Genomic DNA, 18,881 nt, shown 5'->3' on the forward strand with positions numbered 1-18,881 from the left:
ACCTCTGTGCATGAAACACACCCATTTCCTTATGCATCAGAGAGCCCATTTACTTAGACCTGTCCCAGGCTCCTCCTTCCCCTTCTCTCTGCAGACTCATCGCTACACCAGACACAACACTCTTTCCACAAACTCTTCCGGTTCACCGATAAAGACATTAGGTTAAAATAAGACCCAATATGGCTTGTTGACATGCTCTAACACTGACAAATATTTAAAGGATTAAAGCAATCCACTGGCTACTATATATGCAATCTATAATTACAAGCCCAGAAGAGTTGAGGGTGTTTGGAAGGAACCTCTCAAGGAGAATGCATAATAACAAAAGGAGAAAAAAAGAACAAGACAAGGTAAGAAGAATATCTTTCAATCCTTATTGGACTAGCTTTATACTAAAGCAATTGGTTCCGTTGCTGATGGTTAGTAGGTGACCTCTAAGATGGCCCCCAATGGTCCCCACCCCCTTGTATTCATGCTGTGTAATCCCTTCCCCTTGAGTGTGGGCTGGACATAATGTCTCACTTCTAACAAACAGAACTAGGCAAAAGTGAAGAAATGTCACTTCTGAGATCAGATTATAAAAGGCTTCTGCTACTGGCTCACATTCTGAGGGAAGTCAGCTGCCATGCTGGGAACTTGCCCATGGAGAAACCCAGGTGACACGGCAAGAGACTGAGGGAGGCCTAGGCCAACTGCCAGCGAGGAATGAGGCCCTTGGTCCAACAGCCTGCGAGGACCTGTGGCCTGACAATAGGCAAGTGAGTCCGCCTGGAAGTAAATTCTCCCCGACAGAGCTTTGAGACCTGGAGCCAGAGGCCCCAGCTAAGCCTTACCCAGAGTCTCGACCCCCATAAACTGTAAATAATAAATATTGTTTTAAGACATGAATATTGGGATAATTTGTTACGTAATTATAGGTAACCAATACACCAATCTTTACAATGGGATGTATTTGCACATTTTTGTATGATAATGAAATAAAGTCTATGAAACAAGGCACTAAATACCATAGTTTCAACTATGCCTGGAAATTAGATTAACTTTTGCTAAGAGATTGACAGGCCAATGAAAAAATGCTGTATGCAACTGCCTAAATCCTGAAACAACTGTCTATATAAGAGAGCTTTTCTTTTGGGAGGGTAGCCACAGAAATTTCTAGGAATACTATTTAATAAAATGAACATACCTTGTAGGATGGAAGAGGCAAAGTAAAATATAATGTTACAAAGTAAGGCTAACTTTATATTTTATCTTTTCTAAGCAACTAGAGGGAGAGGCACTGATCTTATTTATCTTTTTAATTACCCCCTAGTACCCTGCATATACTAATAAATATTGATTGAATTGAACCGAGTCAAAGTTCACAGTCAAAAGTCCTATACTTAGAAATAGAAATGTTATGTTTTTCAAGAGCAATATCATATTATGTCCTTAGCTACCACAGAAGTATCCCAAGCCTCATCTCTCTTTTCTTCCTCCCACTTTTCAAGATTCTTCTTTTAAAAAGCCTTGGCACAGCTGACCAGTTAGAACTCTGTTGCCTGTAAATTCAATCTGCAGGTTCTATTGACATGTAATCCTCCAATCCTCATGGCCAAGATCCAGGTAAGGCTTCTCTTTGCTCAAAAATCAGGGGGAGGAGGGTAGAAAATAGCCTTTAAAAATTAAGGCCAAAATAAAAAAAAAAATGAGGCAACTGAAATATCTCAATATTCTGACATGCTGAGAATGTTTTCACTCCATTGCTTAGAGGGGTCATTTAAGGAATTCTGGGGGTCAAGAGTGATCTGAACACCTGCTTGGCTGTCTATTGAATTACTGATCTAGTAACATCAAATATGTGGAGTGAGAAACAGGGCCTATTCTATAAAGAAAAAAAACAGAGCCTGTTGATAATTTCAAAAGACGATATCATTTATGTAATTCATACACTTTGCAATAGGAAAAAAAAATCTTAAGCCTTTTTACTAGAGTCTTCTTTTTGCCTGCCCAGATAGTGGGGATGCACATTTTACAACCCGATGCATTGTTGCTGAACACACATTCAGTCCCCAGGAGCACAAAACACAATTAGACTATTATGAAGAATATTCACAAGAAACAGAATGGAACAGATTATTTCACTTAAGACATACAGAATTCAATTATTTTCTGCATTTATAACCCATGTACACTAGAATTTGGAATAATTTGGTGAAGAGCCTGAGTACTACGGTAGTGTTTTCATCTGAATCCTAGTAATCTGATATACACTGTAGGATTAACCCAAAGCAAAAGGATTTAATGGCCCAGCAGGCAATCTATTTTGAGACCCTCCTTCTAAGATCTCTCAGCCATTTTGGCTGGAACCCTTTCCCTTTACATCCTTTTCTGCTTTCCACTTTGTAAAAGAACCTGGTGTTTCACATCTTAAAGGAGCTGGTCTGGAGTACACTCTCTGCCCTTACTACCAAAAGAAGAGGAGAAGCAGTAGACGATGACAAGGGGGTGAAACAAATTAGGGGTGTTTTGAAGAATAGGTAATAGGAAAGGCATCTAAAAAGTGACTGGGGGAACGAGAGTGTTTAAAATAAGTTCGACATTGCGCACATTCAGCGATCTACACCAGGTTTCCTTGAGGTTGCATTGTGAATGGGGAGGATCCTGGAAAGCACCAGGATGAACTATTTCTGGCATATGGAGCTCAAACATCCGAAGTGCAGGTTTTGTCTCTCGGCTTTCTCGTTCCATCTCATTTTATTTTGTGGTAGCCAATGGAAGAGATGCCTGCTAAAGTCCTTTAAGATCTAAGTAGAACAGAACAAAATGTGTTTGAGGGTATCCCTTCCACAGTCAAACATGGATCGAAAACTCTCAACTTAAACACAAGTCTCTTGGAACGGATAGAGAACCAGTAAGCTTAACTCTACCTAAATCGAGAGTTTACTTAGTTATTGTTTTTCAAACTATAATTAGTAGTCCAATGATTCAACAAATAAATTATTTACTAAGGGACTATTAACAGCTTAGGACCATGAAAGACTTCATGGGACGATAAAGTTAGGATTCGGTCCCTGAATACAAAGGATAGGGTCAATAACTAGCAATGGGTAAAGGCCTATGCCCATATAAACCTCATTCAATATTCACAGCTCTGCAAGATTAACCCATTTCACAGATAAGGGAACTTAACTTCAGAGAGATTAAGTTGATCAAGATACATACAGCTACTAACTGGCAGAGTAAATATTCATGCTTGGATCTACCAAGCTTCAACACTAAGAGTTTATATTCTAACTAGAAAGAGAAAAGACCCATGTGAGAATATTAATCAGCACTGCCTGTAGAGTCAAGTTCAATCTTCTAAACCTGACCTGCTAGACTCCCTGAGGTCTGGCTTCAGTCTCATATTTCACTAGATCTTGCTCTCTTGCTGAATGCAGTCCATATCCAGGATCCTTATGTCCTTCCTTCCTATTTGCCTATGGCCTTCTTCTGTCTAGGATTTCCCCCTCTCTCACTCTCATTTCTCGAAAATCTCTACCCATGAAAGTCCTAGTTATTTTTAAGAGCCAGGTCATTAGCTCCTTTCTCCAGGATACCTTCGGCATGGCTACAGGCCACCTTCCCACTCACACACTTCTTTATTTTCTCATCTCAATCCTGATACTTTCCCTGAAGCCTAACTTGGGCCCCAGGAGAGGGCCCAGCTCTCCTTGCACATCCATTTCTGGCTAGTGAGAATGGTGAGGGCTTTAGGACCAACAGGTTCTTGTCTATTTATTTACAGAAACTGGGCCAAATATGAGCAAATTTTAAATTGTAGTAGTCCAAAGCTTTGCTCTAAGAGACTGGAAGGTGGCCACATCTAGACTGAAGACGAGTTTTGTTTGTCCCACCAAGTGTTTTTGAAAATTTAGATTGAACTGCCAACTACATTCACACGAAAATCTGGACCTCTGGCATGTCTCTGGGGCGGGGGGGGGGGGGGGGAGGAAGATCTAGCAATAGTGGATGACATTCCCATGCAGCAATGTTCAACAGGACCTGAGGAGCAGGATGAGTCATGTGCTTCCCAGTTCCTCCAAAACATGTTGTCTCCTAGACTCAGCTCACTTCGCGTCCTCTTACCTGCCCAGCCCAGCGGGATTTTATGCATGTGCCTCTGCTCTTCCTTTCTCCCTTAGACCATCAGAAGATGCCACGGAGAAGGTGGCTTTTGAACAGAACCTTGAAATATGAATACAGCTTTTGTGCCGTTTTACTACAGAGAGGAAAATATCAACTAATTTTACACTCATTTTCCTATACTACCACCATGTCCCCTACTCATCAGCAGGACAGGGCACTGTTTCTGCCATCTGTATTTTAGAATCAAGATGGTTTGAGTTCCCTTTCAGTCTCTGTTATTTACCTGATGAATAAATTTGGAAACCTGGACGAGTTACCTAACCTCTTAGATTGTCCTTTTGCAAAACAGAGACAATACTAGAACCTACTTCATAGTATTATTGTTATGAGAAATAAATAATAGGTCAACATATGAAGCTGTCAGCATCTAGTTTTATCGTTACCTTTATTAATACCATTTTAAACCAGGGGTTAGGCAAACATTTTCTGTAAAGTGCCAGATAGTAAATATGTTAGGCTCTGTGTGTTATACAGTCTCTGTTGCAACTACTTATCTCTGCCACTATAGTGTGAAGTTAACCAGAGACAATTTGTAAACAAGTGAGCATGGTTGTGTGCCAATAAAACTTTATTTACAAAACAAGTGACAGGCCAGATTTGGCTATAGGCCTTGCTGACCTCTATTTTCAACCATCTCCACAGCTATACAATGTGCGTCAGCTCTGAAGATGTATTAGGTATCTCAATGATATGTGAAACAATAGGTGCCTCCCGTGGGCATCAGAGGTCATCACTAACCTGTTTACCGGATTCACCAAGATTATGCTCAGCCCAGAAATCATGCTACAGGGAGACTGCTCCCATCTTCAGATCTTGTCAAGGGACCTCTTTCCCAATCTTCACTAGCGTGTCTTTAGACATGAGTTCAAAGGTTACGTCTTCCAAAATGCCTCCACAGACCTTCTCAACATAATTGGGCACCCCGTCAGAGGTCCCTGTACTTTCCCTTCATCACACTGACTGCATCACAAAATTCACCCATTTATTTGTGATAGTTTAATTAATCACATGCGTACTCCCCACCCAAAGGTAAGCTCCACGAAGGCAGGATCTGCCTGGTTTCCCACTTCTGCCTCTCCAGAGCTGGCACTAAACTGAGCCTGAGAATCCTTTCCCATGAAATGTGCGAGAGGCACTGCGCACCAGCTGTGGGGGTCATGGAATTCAAAGAGCCCCTTTAAACATTTTATTATACAAGTGCACAATATTATTACTGAATTATCTGTGTATCGATCAACCGCCAATTTGACTGCAAGTTTCTAGAGAGCAAGATGGAAGCTTTCAAGAACCGGATGCTGAATACATACATAAAGGACTAAAATATGCATGTGAAGGTGCCGGGTTCTAGTTCTGCTTATCACTCACTAGCTCCGAGCATGTGCCCAAGATTTTTCTGGGCCTTAGTCTCTGCACATCTATTAAATAAAGGGGGCTGGACTAGATCTCTTCCATCTCACTGATCTTATATATCCTATGAGTCTATTGAAATGTCCACAGCAAATTAGATACAAGCATTTTCTGAGATGACCGTGGCACATCTTCTTGATCATCTTTATCAACAATGCTAAGAAATCTCTGATGGGTCATGCCCAAAAGCAAATGTGCCTATGCAGATGGCAGAGCCAGAGGGACCAACTGTACCTATGATTACAAAACTTTCTAGCCAGGAGGTCCCTGAGAACCTTATCAACGACCTTCCCTAAGTCTAACCTCTTCAGTGCATGTCAGCGGACTTCATTCTACAATGCAAATTTCCAATCAGAACAAAGCCATCCTAAGTTGGGTAGTCAGAGAAAAAAAAAAAACAACCAAACCTGGGCCTGTCACTGAGGAAGCCTGAGGATGAGATAATGAGCGAGAACATTTTTATTCTCTGGTACAATATATAGCTAGTTTGCTTTTCTCCAGTGGTATCAGGTGAGTTCAAACTAAATGATGGCAAGCAAAACTTAGACCAAAGGGAAAACAGTATTCTATCAAAATGATTTTCATCTCCGATGTTCTTTTGGAAGCTTGGGGCTGGCCTAGTGACAAGTAACTGGATGGTAACTTGGCCTGTTATCTCTGTAACATGCAAAGCTTCCCTAGCAGGGGTTAAAACACACACACACACACACACACACACACACACCCATATCTACATATCTGCATACACATACACACATGCTTTAATATGTATATATGTACATATTTTTAAAACATATTCCTCCCTTAAGAAGAATACACAGAATTAGCAAGTTTAAATTATTCACACTTAGTTCTTTGTCTCCAATTACACTGTGTTCTTTTGTGCTGGTAAAACAACATGTGCTTTAATTAGCAAATATCTGTAAATAATTTACTTGCTTTTCAAATACAACAGAACAATAGGGTCAATTTTCACATACATTTACCCAGCATGCATCCTGGGTCTTAAACCAGACTCCCATTGTTCAATAACTATATCAAGCTGTCCAACTCTTGCTGCCCTTTTTGGTGGAGTGGAGGGTGGGGGTTGGGGCTAGAAACTCAAGTTTTAGTAGCAACATCCCATTTTGCAAGACTCCAGAAGACAAGCTAAAACAAATTCTTATGATCTCTAACCCTAGAACCTTCTGCAAGGAACATGGAAGTGTGCCAAGGGCACAGGGCACTGGAGTAATGGCTGCAGGATGCAGGAGCTCTGTTCCCACCCTCCCACCCTCCCAAGACAGTACGAGCCCAAAAACACAAGGCATAATATATGGGGTCTATGAATCATAGAACCTCATCTAGGCTTTGCAGGGTTAAAACTGGGCGCTGCGCATGCAGTGCAAAGAAAGATGTTAAATCAAATGAGAATGACTGCTCCAGGACTGGAGGCACTATTATTTTGAATAAGATTGAAAAGGCCAGAAAAAGCAATTCAAAAACATTTCAATTATGTATTTCCCAGAACTACATCTTTGAGCAACTAATGCAAATGTTACCACCACAATAAAACTTCTTTCCGCATAAAAGCATATAAAACAGGTTGAATAGCATATATGTTATATATCATATGCATATTTTTGACTATTAATAAAAAATTCAAAATCTATGTATGCTTTACTCTTCTAAGCAATACAGTAATTATGATTAAGGGACAGGCAGCACAAAAAGAGCCAATTTATCTTACTCGTGCTCAGGAATACTATTGTGTAACTAAGCAACTAAAGACAAAATATGGTCTAATTAATTCACTCCTATGCTTATTTAAAAGACACAATTAGAACATTTTTATTTTCCAGCCTGCACAGTAGTTCAACATGCTTGAGGGTGTAGAAAGCAAAGCCTATTATTCTCAAAGACAAGAGTTTAATGTTTAGTGCCACTGATCAGGCTTGGAACTCCACTGGGGGTGGGGTGGGGAGGAGGGCTGTGTTTCTCAGGCAGGGTGTGCTTGGAGTCATGAGAAAGAAAAGGTAGGGAGAAGAATGTTTCTGGGGCCACTAGATTGACTAGCAACATGTGGCCTCTCCCCCGTTTTTCTCACTGTGGCACAAGGATGGAGACAAGACTATAAACTTGATGATCACATGCCACTGAGCATCTATTTATACAGCCATAAAGATTCTACAGGAAATTCATGTAATTAAACCACCCGTCCTAGTCTGCATGATAAATGTCAAATATTCATCTTTAATGCTAACAGTGCATCTGATTTTAAAAGCAGAATTAATTTATGCACGTATGTGCTGGAGATTGATGCCATTAGCATGATTTTAAAGAACCATTTCAATAATAATCATTATCTGTATGTTTGAAATGTGTTATCAATATGGACATTCACAGTCCAAGATGTGAGCCACGCTCTCTGAAGGCTACGACCCAGGTTCTAACCTCCAGTAAGATGGAAAAGAATCACAGTGTGGTTGCAAAAAGCCATCCTTGTGTAAGGGTACAGCAGCAGATTTTTCAAGAAATGCAGGAATCTATGACCACATTTGTGAGAGGTGAACGAATCCTTAAACAAACAATCGATCAATTTGTTTTAAATTTCTTTAAAAGCCAAGCCAACGGGTAATCACTAGCTAAAATATTACTTTGAGTAGAAGATGGCAAATATCCAAATACCCTGGCTATAAAAAAATGACAAGCAAATGCATTTGATTCAAGCAATTATATTATGGATATTGGTTAAAACTAGACTTTGATAAATGAGCTTGAGTCATGTATCACTAGATGCCACTATGAACAATGGTATGCTTTATCAATAATTAATAACAAAGTATTTACATGTATGGACTCATGTACTTCATAAAAATAACATTTCCTTAGTATGTGCCTGACATTATAAATGTCAAGAGAGCTTTTAATTGCTTACAATTTTGACTCGCTCTGAAACATGTGGCCTAGTTTAAAACTATCAGTCTGAAGAACTTGCTGGCTCCCAGGAACTGCCAACTAACACTCAGGTGAGAAGTGACTCTTTTTCCCTGAAGTCTAGTCTTTTCATAGACTGCCATCCTAAAGACTTGCCTTTTTATGGGCTTATGGTAAAGACTGGAAAAAAGAGAAAGAGATGCAGGCTCTACACTGATCATTCAGTCCCAAATATTCACTAATTTTTTTGGTATCCTCCTAAAAAACACACTTCACACCCTTTTTTTTTTTTTCACATCCTATGGCGCAAAATGATGATGGATTTTAGAATAGAAAGAAAGAGCGTGAGGTGGAGTGCTGAAGCTGGCCTACACATGAGCTACTGATCATAGGCCCTCTGCCAGAAAGAAATTGGGCCAAACTTAAAGAAAGCAGGCTGTGGGAAAGAAGGCATTTTAATTATGTCGTTCAGTCATTCAAGAAATACTTAGTGAGTAGCACTGAGTACTGTGGGGGGACCCAGAGGTGAATAAGACACAACCCTCTGCTCCTGATAACAATACTATAGCGGAAACGGGTAAGGGATGGTGACAAGGCAAAGGTAAATAACATGAACAACCATTACATAAGGCACAATGTGCAAAGTACATGGGAGGTTAAAACCACTGTGCTATAAGCTGCCCAAGGGCATGGATTCTTGTCTGGCTCCTTCATTGCTGTATCCCTAGGACCTAGAACAGGCTCCTGCACAAAGTAGGTGCTCTATAAATATGCATTGAATGAGACTTCAAAGATGAGGACAGTACTTCCTAGTTTCCAGAAAGATCATGTAAGTTTACAAATAAATAGTGACCTCAGTTTAACTAGGAAACAGTTTGACAGCTTTCTGAGACCAATGTCTGTCCATGAGAATAGACTATGAGCTTTCTGAGGGCTGGGGTTATACTCCATTATCTGTATCCCATTGTCTAGCACACAGTAGGTCTTCAATCAACACCTGAGGAGTTGAATAAATTCTTTTTTATAAAAACATGCAGAGAGTGAGCCTTATCTAAACACATATTGCATTTACTGTCAGCACAACTCCCTGACATGTTACATAGCATCTTATATTTTTACATTTTTAAAAACATATGTTGGTCTCATCTCTCTATCAAGATTGATAAGCTTCATGAGAAAAAGGGCCACACCATGAGCTGTTCTGCATCCATCTGTTTCTAGCAGAGCACTGAGTACATGGTTGTTAGCACTCGACAAGTAGTTTTTTATTAACTCAGGATAGATGATACCAACATTGGCTGAGTTAATATCTTAACCACACAAAATATAACTTAATACATATTCCGATCCTCAAATTTTAACATCTTAGACTCAATGTTGAAATACAATTTTGTGTATGTAAATGTTTCTGACATAGTAATGTTAAATCATTTCTTAAATTACTAGATCTTGCTCCAAACTCAAGTAAGAAAGGGAAGAAGGTACACAATCATGTTCCTTATTTGGATAAACCCCATACTTCAGCAAACTTTTTCTGTAAAGGGTCAAAGAGTAAATATTTCCCACTGTGTGGGCCATATGGTTACTGTCACAACTACTCAACTCTGCCTTTGTAGTCCGAGAGCAACTATAAACAATACATAAACAAATGAATCTGACTATGTTCCAATAAAACTTTATTTACAAAAACAGAAAGTGGGCCAGATTTGACCCTCAGGTCATAGTCTGCTAATGCTTGTCACTCTCCAATAAATTCTCTCCATATAATTCATTAGTTCTCACCCCAGTTCTAAAGGGTCTGCCAAGCAGAGAGTAAAGATAGATATTCCTTCTCTTAGCTTAAGATTCCTACTAAAAATAAAAACTATAATAACTACATTCATAATTTGCTGAACTCTTCTGTATAAGTACTATGCTAGTTGCCAGACCCTGTTCATTACTATTTCTAATTCTCTCAGTGAAGCAGAGATCATTAAATTCATTTTACAGATGAAGAAACTAAGTCTCAAAAAACAATTCATGGATACAGATCAGAGACTGAGTGGCCAGCCACAGATGCAGCAAAGCCAGTCCAGCACCTCCTAGATTTCGTAATGTGTCTACCTAACCCCAGATGTGATATGATCAGGCAATCTTTTAAACAATCCTGCCATTCCAGTTGATAGTATACTTCAATACTAAAATGTAAATCCTGAAGGGAGCCTTTTATTTTGGTGACACAGATAAATCCACCGTATGCATGAAAGCCAGCCTGATTTGGGGGGCCCTGTACTGGCTATACATTCTAGCAAACTAGCAAACTAACCTGGATGCCACCCTCTTAAAGAGAAAAGATCTCCTTAGGAGAGTTGATAGTAGTGATTTCAAACTTCAGTGAGAACCATAATACTAATATTAATGATAATAATAATGAGTCAACCATTATCGAAGAATAATGTGCTAACTTTAATATACTATGTGCCAACTTCCTTTGTAAGCACTTTACATGTATTAACTCATTTAATCCTTAAAATAATCCTAGGAAGTAGGTACTATATATCCATTTTACAGATGAAAAAACTAAGGCACAGAAAGTTTTACCATCATACCATCTAGAGCAAGCTCATTTAAAATGTTTAAATTGCAGAATCCTGAACCCCAGTTTCAGAGATTTTAATTGAGTTAATTTCAGTAGGGGCTCCAGAATATGCATTTTTAACTATTTTTAACCAGTGGTGAGGCTGATGATAGTCAAGCCACTTTTAGAAATCCTGCCTGCATACTAGAATCCATAATGCTCAGATGTGGTTGATCTTGACCCCCTGACATCATTAGTTTACTCATCTACACTCACAGTTGCAGGTGACCAGCAAACCTTGTAGAATCCAGTCCATGGCCTGTCAGGCTGAAATCCATGCTTGCATAGTCACCTATTTTAAGAGGGTATATTGCCAACAGATTAAGCACTTGGCAGTTTGAAAATGAATGTAATCAGAAGTTACCCAGTAACAGAACCAATTACCTGCCTACTTTGCCATTTTCCTCCTGTGAAGAGCTACTGGCTGAATGTGGCAATTGTGGGTAATTACTGAAGACACTTAACTCCTTGCATATGGCCCGGCTATTCACTTTCATGATAATTTAAAACAGTATCATGAGTAGGCACAGGAACCTCCACACAGACATAAAAGTTATTATGTTTACTGTTTATAAATTAAGAATATTTAGAATAAAGGCCGCCATAATCGTAACTCTTTTCTATTTATTTAAAGACTTCACAGTATATAAAGTACTTTTGCCCATACAATGAATGCCTCTTTATATTCACAACAACCCACAGTCAGCCTTATTATTGTTCCCATTTTGCTGCTGAAGAAACTGAGGCTCAGACTATTTAGGACTGTTCAAGGTCAAATACATAGTAATTGCAAGATCAAGATGTGACTTTCTGTTATAATTTTCTCAACATCAGTTGCCAGCACTGGAAGTAAGTGAAGGCAACAGTGTATATAAGCATGCAAATCATTATCATAATTATTAAAATTAATAATGAATTATTAATGATTATTAATAATGATATTAAAATGTAACTGTTATTGTTATACACCGCTGGCTAGGATTAGCTCAACTTTATAGAATAAGAATGGTTCTGCTACTTAAATACCTGGTAGCAAAGTTGATTAACAAGTCAGAGTTCTAAAATGCACAAGAAACTGCCCACGTTAGTACAACTTCTAGAATACAATGTGATATATTCAATTCAAGCTCTAGTTTCAAGGGTAGGTTTCCGTGGAAAAATAAACCAACCCCAAAGCTTAAGAAGGCCTAGGTTCTAGCCTGGTGACCTTTGACAAACCATATTAACCTCTGCAAGCCTCTGCCTCTATCTATAAAATGGGCATACAAGGTCCTGCCTTAACCAGCATAACACAATTATTGCAAAGGTCAATAAGAAAATATTCCCCCAAAAGCCATTTGCAGATCATAGAAAAACAAACAGACATGCTATTTCTAATCTCACACAATGATAATTTTCCTGTTTTTAGAACTGACGTCTTTATATTTCAAGAAATCATAAAAAAAACAGACTGGTTCTCTTAAACCAAAAAGAATACTGAATCCTGGCTGTCCTTTTGAAATGGATGCTGATGTCAGCTCAATCAAGAAATTATTAACCTCCATTTGGTAACTTAAAATAAACTGTACTGGCTGGTTAAATGTGCTGAACATTTACTCCAAGTAACAGTGCACATCACCAAAAAACCTTTCCCTTTCTGTTACACATTGCAAATGGCAAATGCATCATTCAAAACTATTTAAAATCGATAATAAAAATCATTTCACTGTATATAAACAAGGTAATGGAATAAGTGAAAACAAAGCAGATTTCTTAATGAGAGGGCCCTGTTGCCCCCTCTAGGTGCCAGCAGTAAGTGCTGGTTTCTGTAGGATCTCCTCTAGAGGAGACTGCTGCTGCTATTCTGCTAATGAATGACTAACTTAGGCCAGGGGGAAAATGACATCACCAGGGAAGAAAACCGATCTGCATTGGGAAACTTTCTACCTGCTTTACATTTGTCATAATTATTTTGCACAATACAGCCTGCATTTGCATAATTTTGAGGCGTGTCATTATCTCAATTGAAAATTGTTTTAATATGGCTGAATAATTCACAATGACATCAGCCAAAGTCCTAATGAAATATACAAGTATAATCATACAGCTAATTACCAGCCGTGTTAGCATTAAAAAACAAATCATGCATAATATTAGACGATGTATATGCAGCTGAGGATTATAAATAGAGCCATCTCCCTCCCCAAATCCCCTAGAGTTTACTTTTAAATGGCAAGATTAATTTTTCTCAGGTATGGCTTATACAGCAGTGACAAAATGCACAGATCATTACAATGGCTCGCTTTCATTTCCCCATAATGAACATTTTTTTTAAATCGTGTATTTAAAAATATATCACTATCAACAGTTCTAACAGATCCAACCTTCAGCTACTATTGGCTTTTATTCTAAATCAGAATTCACTGTTTAATTACACTAACAGAAATTAAAATTGGACCAAGTGGGGTTAATTCGGTGTCTTTAAAAATATTCCAATTTCATTCAAAAATTAAAAAAGAGTGACCACAAAATATCCCATAAAACACTGAATAATTTCCTTCTGGGTTTAGTCAGAAGTCTATTAGGCATCAGCTCTTTTCTGGATATTTAATCCTTCCCTTTTCCAGATCACAGGCCATGTTGAAGTAATAAATTTGAAAAGCAAATAATAAGAAATCGAGAGGGGGAGGAGGAGGAAGACAGCTGCGCAGGAAAGTTGGGTCGCGGGAGGGGGCCGAGCGAGACCTTGGGAGGGGGAAAGAGCTCAACCTGTTGGTAGGTTGCAGTATTTTTCACAGTATTGCCAAACAACACCTTTGTAAAATTGCAGGCAGACGTCGGGAAAAGCGAACATTTAAAACCCAAAGCTGGCGAGGGAGGGCGGAGGGGGTAAGAGGCGGGAGGGTGTACGTTCGGGAGGGGGCGGGGCTTATTTCCGAAGAGGCAGATCCGAGCGCGAACGGTTTGACGAACTCCTGTAATTAACCTGCAAAGACCACTGACGGGTAATTCGATCCCGGGGAGAGGGAGTGAACTGGCGATGCCAAAAGTACAATCAACTCCATCAGACCCAGGAATTCTGGAAGGACTGCCAGGCAGCTCTCCAAGCTCCGGGATGAGTTAAACGGGGAATCATTCATTTAACAAAAAGATCCTTACACCTACCTCGAAAGCTCGAGAGCCTGGTACAGAGCTAGCTGCCCTCAAAAGTCTCAGTTTGATTACCCTGCTCTCGCTTGGGCCACACAAAGCCTTGCCAGGGGGCGGTGCGCCCTCCCTCCCCGGCGCGCCGTGGGCACTGCCTCCCCAAAATAGTTCCTCTGGTAGGTACCGCGGCTCTGAGGTCGGTGCGCCAACAAGGGGAGCCCGCAGAACTGCGGTCACACAGAAATGACAGAGCCGAAGGGACGCGGCCGCCGCGGCGCCCGGTGACAGGGGCTCACCTCGGGCGTCTTCCCGGGAGCGCGACGAGCGCCCCCGCGGCCGCCCAGAAACGTGCCGGGGAGGCTCGGTCCCTCCCCACCCTCCCCGCAAGCGCTGTCTGGGCATGGAGGACGCCGGACCTGTAGGGCCAGTGGGCGAGCACACACCCCTCTGCCCTTCCCTTCCCGGTCCCGGTCCCGGTCCCACACAACCCCAAAGATCGCCCTGGAAGACGTTCACTTGGCGTAGAGTAATTGAAAACTAGAACATCAAATGGCTTGTCCGAGGAGGAGAGGGTGGGGGCGAGGGCGAGAGATAGTTGTTAATGCTTAACGTGTTTGTGCCGGTTACACGACCGCTTTGAAATCCGCCCGGGCAGATCTGCAAGTTATTTGAATGTATTATTCCAGTACCTGTCATTTATCACTTTATTCAACACGTCTTTGCCAACTCAATAGCTTTTGATCTCACTCTGCCTCCATTTCGTAATTTCCGCCCTCTTAAACATATCAAATACTTACTTAAAAAAAAAAAAAAAAAACCACGTGAACAATATCGAAACCCACCGAAAGAAATCCACCCAGCCCCGACTGATCCAGACGCGAAGGTAAATTTTCAAAAGGCAAAAAATATAAAAAGCATGTGATGTTCAAGGGGCAGGAAAGCGAACAATCACACACACACACACACACACACACACACACACACACACACACACACACCCTTGAACAAAACCCTTCTCGAACAAGTTATTTAATCTTGACTAAAATCAGCAGTTGGATCCTCTTTGTAAAGCTGACAGCCAAACTCTGACAATGGCAAAATACTCGAGCCCCAGCTAGCGGCGCTACCCCTTTAAAAAAGGAGTCGATCCTGCTCGCCTGCAGAAGTGAATACAGTATTTTCAAGCTTGCCCTGTAATAAGCATTACTAGGGAAAAAATCATAAAGAAAGAAGAGAGGGAGATATAAGTTTACCACCTCGCCATGGTCGCTATTTCTGCCCTGGGGAGTGTCTTCTGGGAGGAAATAAAGTTTAGAGCTGGATAAAAGTTGCCGGCTGGTCCTCTCTTCCCACAACAGCTGGAGCTCCGCTATGCAAATCGGATCCTTTGGCGTACATCTTACAAAGAAAAAGTCGCCAAGGGACAAAATTCTTGGTTTGCCTTCAAGGTGGAATTGAAAAGCCTTGTAGAAAATGTAAGGTCCGTGCAAGCCACACGGTGAGCCGACCCACTGCAGGGGGGAAAAAAAAAAGCACCAAATAAATAATGTAGCCATCAGAGCACAAACATCTATTCCCAGACACATTTACACACAGACATCCACACTCTTAATACAGAAGAGCCAACAGATATAAAGCTGAGTGGAAAAATAATAGAGCCCCAAATTTTCTGTCTCCCTTAAAAAAAAAAAAAAAAAAAAAAAAACTCCGGGCCCTCCCCCCTCCCCCCCCCAACCGCCACTTCTCCCTACCTCTCCTTCAGGGGCGGTAAAATTACATTATGTATGTATGATCAGTGCAGGGAATTTTTTTAAACAATAAAAATGATTTGGGGGTATGTAGAGGGTAAAAGTTTGGTGAAAAGTTTGTGGGGGGTGTGGGTGGGTGCAGAGGTGTGGGTGAGCTGGGGGGTTGGGGGGTGCCGGGGGGTGCCGGGATCGGAGGAGCGGAGGAGAGCGAAATACCTGGAGTGAGTTGGGCTCCATCTCGACGTTCTGAATTGATTGAACTCAACATTCTCTCCAAACTTGTTGGCTTGAATGGATTGCATCAGGTCCTGGCAGGGAAAAACATTCTCTGTCTTCAGTCGGCGTAATGTCTCAATATAAAACTGAGTTCTTACCTTCCCTTCGGCACCAAAATGATTGAAAATATGTCCTAATATTTCTCTGACGACTCAATTTTCAGCTCCTGTCAAAACTGTGTAGGTTTCCCTCCAAATGAGGGTTGATCAAATTCATAACCGGGAGAAAGGCTCCGACTGTTCTCGGCGGGAAGCGGATGGATCAAGGCAAAAAACATATAGGAAGGTTTGTAAAAATAAAATCCACCCTAAAACTGTGTGAAGATGAGCTCTCCCTCTTCCCAATCTCCCTTGTCTAGGGGAGTCGTCTGATGAAATTTTTGGAGGAGACCAGAGCTGGCGAGCTCCGCTGTGCATCTGACAGGACCTGCTTGTATATGTCTAATATAAAGAACATTTCCTGCAGAGATTCCGGGGCGCTGCTCCTCTTTCTAATGCTCCTTAGCAGATTTGCTGTTATTAGACATGTAGATTTGTTTGATAGTTAAATTACGCTTCCTCACTGCCATGTTTTCGAGAACTAATCTGTTAAATTATCTTTTGATGCCTATTTACATGGAAGGGAAAAGTGGGTTATCGATTATATAAACATATAAATATTAATGCATTTGTTCGCCTCGCAAAAAAAATACTCAGCAAATAAATAAATAAATAAATAAATAAATAAATAAATAAATAAAATAACAGAAAGACAAGTGAGCAGTGCACACACATCTTGGGATTTTGCAAACAATATTGAACGGACAGCGACTGCATTTAGGGACTGGAACAATAACGATGCATGATAAATCAATAAATGCGAACAGCGAGTCTGCTCGGAATATGAATTCAGGCTCCCGGTTCTGCGTGTGCATTCTTTAATTTTGAAGTATATACACTAGTACGTGTTTACAATGCTGATGGACGCCAAGGACGCTCTCAAATGATAATGTGTTTATATAACCCAGCGCTACAGGAATAATATACCGACTCCTACCCCACCCCTATCCCCTCCCCCGCCAAAAAAAGGGAGGGGAGCTTCCTCAATAATAGTTTGAAACCGAAAAAATCCATTTTGAAAACTAGTTAAATACAACCAGAAATTAAGCTGTTGAAAACCGGGGGCATGAACCGTAAGACAATAAAGGCTTTAAATGTGTATATTTATTGTTCTGGAGCCCTGGAGCATTGCGAGGTTTGCATGCACGGCTATTATGCAAACACAGAGAAACTTAAGAGCGACAGAACAAGGAACAGGCAGAGACTGCAAAGCCCTCGCTCGCTCCGACCCAGCTGCCGGTCCTCCGCCAGGCTGGATTGCATTTTCGCAGTGTTGATGTAAAATGGTGTACTCGCTTCCCCCACGCTCCCCCACCCCCCTTCCCGCTCTCCTCCTACTCTTTCCAGCACCCCCACCCCCGATGATTTTATTATATTGGCACCAATCTTTCCAAAGTGGGTCTGGCATGCTAAAAAAGTAAACATGTACTATATGGGGAATAAGGTCTGTATAGTATGACAGTTGAAACTTGATCTGTGATAAAATTACAGGATGTTGAAATTACTAGTAAGCTATTTTTAACGCTTTCGCAACGTTTCACCTCTAGTCACAGCATCTAGTTGAAACAGGATTACTTTAATGAAAATTATATTCACATGGCTGAAGTTAATACACTCGGCAGAGCCCAAATGCCTCATATTCAGTGACTGGAGGTGGAAAGACCCTCTGTGTGTATTTTTATGCCTTTTCATAACGTCTGCGTCCGCCGCAGTAAGAATTAGGGCACTTAACATTATCTAAACCACATTTTTGATTCAGAACATGGGGAAGTAATAAAAGGCAAGATCTATCTCGGTTCTATACACACAGAGATAAACGAAAGAAAATGGCAGATCCTCCAATTACAATAAGTAATAAAAGCCCATGCCAAACAGCCGGTATTTTGAAAGATGTCGAAAACTATTTTAATAATTTAAAGTAATATTACAACCCTGCAGCATGAAGGACAGTATAACAATTCACAGTCTCTCAGCTTTTGCATTAGCCAAATTATGACTTGCACATCACTCTTTAATTATCTTCCTTGAAATTTCATCTGATCTTTCTATTTTATAAACATGGGTTACAAAGAGAAATTACAGCTCTAGCGCTTTCCCTCATTTTAACTTTATGATGCATACTGCAGACATTTGATTAGAATAACCCATTTTGTTCATTTTTTTACATATGAATGGACTTGACTGAGGGCGTTTTACATACATTTTTTTTTAAATACATGCGAGATGCCTAAGGCTTCAGTTAATCTGTCCTGTTAATGTAAATATATATATACACACACACATATATATGTATATATATTCAGTTCGAGTAATCCTATATTAAAAAACTTGAGTTGCAGTATTTTGACAAGATCATATATAAGATCGACACTAGGTCAGTTTCCTGTGTGACCAATGCAGCAGCATTTATGTAGGAAACCTTAACAGAATGCCTGAGGGTATCCCTTGTTTGTATATTAAATCTCTCAAAAAATACACAGCTCTTTACAGCATCTAAGCAACTTCTGCTGTTTTGGTGCTGTA

The 18,881-nt window shown here is 40.4% G+C and overlaps 1 protein-coding gene across 2 annotated transcripts in view; it reads right to left on the bottom strand.

Moving 5' to 3' along the window:
- The window catches only part of ARID5B (AT-rich interaction domain 5B), a 168,666-nt gene extending 151,999 nt beyond the window's left edge, over window positions 1–16,667 (bottom strand). The window contains exons 1-2 of one of the 2 annotated variants that reach the window (XM_016159175.2): window positions 16,201–16,667; window positions 15,493–15,747 (exon numbers count right to left, since the gene is read on the bottom strand). In XM_016159175.2, the coding sequence (XP_016014661.2) occupies window positions 15,493–15,747; window positions 16,201–16,221 (276 nt within the window). In that variant the 5' untranslated portion in view covers window positions 16,222–16,667. Of the gene's footprint in view, window positions 1–14,254; window positions 15,466–15,492; window positions 15,748–16,200 lie in introns of those variants that run through there. The other variant, XM_036222800.1, reaches the window with a different exon arrangement.
- Between the last annotated feature and the right edge of the window lie 2,214 nt (window positions 16,668–18,881).

This window comes from Rousettus aegyptiacus, unplaced genomic scaffold (assembly GCF_014176215.1).
Source record: "Rousettus aegyptiacus isolate mRouAeg1 unplaced genomic scaffold, mRouAeg1.p scaffold_m13_p_6, whole genome shotgun sequence".
Lineage (NCBI taxonomy): Eukaryota > Metazoa > Chordata > Mammalia > Chiroptera > Pteropodidae > Rousettus > Rousettus aegyptiacus.